The 4,777-nt window shown below is 34.0% G+C and overlaps 1 protein-coding gene across 2 annotated transcripts in view; it reads right to left on the reverse strand.

Annotated features, from left to right (window-relative positions):
- Nucleotides 1-4,306, reverse strand: part of FMR1 (fragile X mental retardation 1) — a 26,742-nt gene extending 22,436 nt beyond the window's left edge. For both annotated transcript variants that reach the window (XM_010136844.1, XM_010136842.1), the window contains exons 1-6: nucleotides 4,250-4,306; nucleotides 3,115-3,208; nucleotides 2,032-2,103; nucleotides 1,631-1,779; nucleotides 438-531; nucleotides 230-346 (exon numbers count right to left, since the gene is read on the reverse strand). In XM_010136844.1, the coding sequence (XP_010135146.1) occupies nucleotides 230-346; nucleotides 438-531; nucleotides 1,631-1,779; nucleotides 2,032-2,046 (375 nt within the window). In that variant the 5' untranslated portion in view covers nucleotides 2,047-2,103; nucleotides 3,115-3,208; nucleotides 4,250-4,306. The remainder of the gene's footprint in view (nucleotides 1-229; nucleotides 347-437; nucleotides 532-1,630; nucleotides 1,780-2,031; nucleotides 2,104-3,114; nucleotides 3,209-4,249) is intronic.
- Between the last annotated feature and the right edge of the window lie 471 nt (nucleotides 4,307-4,777).

Below are 4,777 nucleotides of genomic sequence, written 5' to 3' on the forward strand. Positions count from 1 at the left end.
AATAAAATGAAATTGGGTAAAAATGAGAATTCGCAAGAATAGCCCCTTAAATTGTAAACTTCTTTGCCGGGTTACTTCTCCTTCTGCCTCTTCTTAACACCAAGAATAGTACAGCACATAATTACTTTCACTCCAATGCAAGTCCTACCAGCTAAGAAATGCATGAGTATTTATTGAATTTATTTATTTTTTCAACTCAAAAGTACTTCAGGGAAAACAAATGACATACCTCCAGCTGCTTGCTTGCTTCTTCATTTCTCAGTATCAGGGATAACTTGGTACGAAGACTTCGAAAGTGCATATCAATCAGCATATTTGCCCGCTTCGTTGTTACATCATTGATTGACTAAAGTATTAATAAAAAAAAACACAGCAGTTTACACACGAATTTCTGAAACAAACCACTGCCAATGGTATGGTCGGATGTTTGCACTTACCAATATAATAAGCTGGTGGTTTTCAGAATCATATGTTACAGAAAAAGCTCCAACTGCCTTTTTGAAGTCCTTATGTGCAGATTCTTTGGCACACCTAGGAATAAAGACATTACAAAGTTAAAAACAACTGCTGCATTTATGGTTCACAGCCAAAAAGATGAACTTCTTAATGCAAAGAATCTACAGAAATATATCCTAGTTCTCTCTTAATGCAAGCATTATTTTACTCCGTTAACATCACTTATTTTACTCATTTTTTTCGTTTTCACACAAGTAGGATTAGAAATTTCAGAAGTTTTCTGCATGTACATCTACAAAATAACAAACAATTAAGCAAAACCACATTAAAAATCTGTAATAATTATAATCAGCAAGTCCAAGATTTCAAACACACCATGAATCAGGTGTGACTTCCCTGAAACCACTGCAGCATTCTAACAACCTTACGCTCATCTCATGCTGTATTTCGCTTCTCCATGTTTCTGTCCACTCATGACTCAGTGAACTTGCGTACTAGAACATTAACTTCAGAAATTCTTATTTAAACCTGAATTTGTAGCTAATTCCACACTGTGGCAAGAACACCTATCTCAAAAAAAGCAGACAGTGATCTCAAGCTAGGAGAAAAACTCTCCAAAAAAAGAGTCAGTATTAATCTGACTTTTAGAGCTAAGTTTGCTGGAATGACATGTCCACGTTCTAGGAGAAAACTAGTGGTTTCTGTATCACGCTATGGGAGGTTTGCGTCCTGCACAGCTATTCCCACAGCCATCATCCAAACACCTTATGCCCTACAACAGAAGGCAGCGTTTGCTTTTGTCATTAAATATGAAGTTGCACAGATTGTCAAATACACTATCAATGAAGCGTTACCACTTGAAAATTAGCAATAAATATGACAAAGAATGGATTCAGATTAATTAGTGCACATCACCGAACAGCTGTAAGAATAAAAATGTTATGCGACAATGCACAGAAGCCTTAAAACTTTTAAGAAGGTATTACTGCGTTTCAAAAATCACCTTTTCTATTTTTGGAGTATGAGCATGTCCACATTTGTATTTTCTACATTCTTACATGAAATTTTTAAAAGTGAATTTACAGCAGTAAAAACCATTTTTATTCCTTCTTGTCTCAGGCTTAAGAAGATATCCACACTTTAAAACAAGTTATAAAGAAATGCTTATACTTACATTTGCCTTAAATCTTCTGGAACTGCCAGTTTGATTTTATGAAAAGTATCTTTTGTTGCGGGTTTGTTGGGGTTCACAGATCTCAAACGCTCAATTGTGACAATTTCGTTGTATGTAGCATCACAGGCTGCATATTCTATTACGTAGAACTGATATAAAAATAATAAAATCATCCAAGCCACACATTTTATAACAAGAGTGAGCATTACACTATTAAGTAAAAGACTCTAGTGTTAACTATGCAACTCAAACTTGAACTTTTCAGGTTGAGGTTAATGGTAATTGCAACAGTCCTTTGAAACGGGACAAATTAAAACCACTGTGCACATCAGTATAAAAAAATAATGAAAGAAAAATAAGGTATAAATATAAAATATATATGTATATTTGCATATTCCTACCTCACCCTTTATCATTCTCACTTTAGCCAACCACCAACAGCAGGGTTCTTTTTCATTCGCCCTGGAATAAACCTAAACAAAATACATACATTACATACCTGCAGCATTTTTAAGAGATATCACAAAAGCAGACAGTAACTAACATGATCAGGAACTCTGCTACAGAAACAAAATCCAGCAAAATGCATTCATACATGAAGTCTCCAAGTACTACACAGCAAGCACGTAACAGCTGAAATGTCTATTCCAAATACAGATGTATGTAAAATTGTACAGATAATAATATTGTACCCAATCTACTGGCATTGGTTCCTTCAGTCTTGCATACAGTCAGAAGAGAGATAATGCAGCCTTTTACTTCTGCTAATATTTAATCAACAATATTTCCAATTGTGTGTAGGTCTGATGAGGTCTTACCAGTGGGTGTAAGGAAGAGGACACACACCTACACTTCTTCAGCACATATATATTGACCACATACACACCAAAGTTTTGCCATTTTCTATCTTTCAAATCAAAATAAAAAGCATGCAAGTGTAATGTAAATCCTGATAGTTCTCTTTTTTAAAGTACTTATAAAATCAATTTTATAGTTCTATAAAATAAGTTTTATAGACATGTGCTGTAATAAAGCCAGTCCCTCTACAAAAACGTAAGTATTTACATATACACATATTCTTATATTTTATGTACACACACATTTAATGCAGATTATCTAATCTGGCTTGAAGTTTTGGTAATATTAATTACTATTATTAATTTTCAGCTGAAGAACTAGAGCCCGGCATCTATTTCTAGATTAATTCAGTTCTCAAAGAACTGATCTGTAATCAAAGAGATCCTGATAACATTTGTAAATCACCAAGGCTGTCACGGTACAAGGAATTCCAGAATAGCCGTATGGTTTACAACTATCAAAAACCTCTTTTTGATGACATGTTTGACATTGTGTTTTATGTAATAGTTGTAATCAAAGAAGTGACAGCACGGAACATGGAAGCAAACTTTCCACAGGCATGGCTGTCATTGTTCACGCCCAGTTCTCTCACTTTCAAACATGTGTTGTTAATGGAGCACACATACCTCTACTTCATCACTTTCGTTTATATCTTTATTATAGCCTGCAGGTGGTGGAAACCTCACATCATGGAATGGTATTTGTCTCTCTGGTTGCCAGCTACAAATAAAAATAGAGTGAATGCTCTAAACATTTTCACCTTCTTTGTAAACAGAAATGAGAAACATTTGCAATCCATTAATTCAACATTTTTAAATTTTGTGGAGCTTTTGTGAATATATATATATTAAAGATAACCGTGATGCACTGTATATATAATAATAAGAAATGCACTTATGTGACCATTAAGCATCTTAAATGAATTCCTTATGCTAACTGCATGGTTCTGAAATCTTCTAGCAGCAGCTTTTATTCTATTTAGTGTTATATGTTTTAACCCCAACATTAGAAACACGGGTTAAAAAACATTTCATAACACATCTGGACACTTCTTTCAAAACAAACCTGTTTCTTCTTTTTCTTTGGTTCTACTTTAGATTATGAAAACTTAATTGGGATCCAGTCTGAAAACACGGTTTTAATTTTCAGTTTCTTTAACAGAGACTGGATAAGCATGACAAGATTATTTTTAAAGCAACTAGAAAACAAATTTATAAATTACAACAGATGATGGCATAAAAAAGATTCACAGGAAAAAGCGTATAGCAGTGTGTTATTTCCTTCCTGCAGGAAATGAAACCTGAACTAAATGGTATAAAGAAGCCTAACCCCTTTTTTTATGCCCTTAAATGACGGGAAAGGATCATCCTTTCATTTTTAGCTTAGAAAACTCGTATTTATCACTTATCTATAAAAATAATTTGTAATAATGTAGTCTGCTGAATCTAAAATAAGACATTCACAGGAGGAAGAGGCAGTCATGGTATCACTGCTGACTTATTCAAACATGGGCTGTCATCACATAAAGTCAGTAACATGTTTATCTTCCCAAATGCGATGTTACCATAGTTTTGTACTTAACAATATTTAAATAATTAAAAGCATTTATACAGAAATTTCACAACATAGTACATCTCAAACATGCTAGTAGCAAGCTTAGACTATCCAAATGATGCTACTCTACATTATGAAGTTATATTTAGGTTAATCGAATGCCAGGTTGATACTCTATCATAGGTATAACATCAGCAATACACTTACTTGTTTTCAAATGCAACTGTTATAGAATCTTCATGCACATCCTTTACAAATGCCTGTGTAGAAAAAAGGTATAACTATGGTAAGCTTATGGGTATTTTAAAAAGTAATTTTAAACCCATACAAAGTCTTCCTTTCACGGATACTGATGAAACTCAAGGTTTAAGTATACTTTCAAGTCAGCCTTTTTAATTTTGCAATAGACTTATAGAAAACACACACCGAAAGCTGATAACTTCCTTGGGTTCATGACTGCCAGCGTACCGATACGCTGACAGAATGCCTGAGCTATAAACGCATTCTTACTACTTTTCAGAAGTAACCGGAGAAGTAAAAAATTACAAGCTAATTCTGAAGAGTTTTGTAATGACAGTTTAAAATGTTTGATTTGAATAATCACATTTTGTGTATTTTCACAGAAAATACAGAAATTAAGCCATGTTCGTACTCCCTACAACAAAGGGGTCTGCAACCACAAAGCAGAGTACAGAACTAGATTCAGCACTGAGAGGGCTTTTCCTGCCTTATGTA

The sequence above is a fragment of the Buceros rhinoceros genome, unplaced genomic scaffold (genome assembly GCF_000710305.1).
Source record: "Buceros rhinoceros silvestris isolate BGI_N320 unplaced genomic scaffold, ASM71030v1 scaffold18955, whole genome shotgun sequence".
NCBI classification, from domain to species: Eukaryota; Metazoa; Chordata; class Aves; order Bucerotiformes; family Bucerotidae; genus Buceros; species Buceros rhinoceros.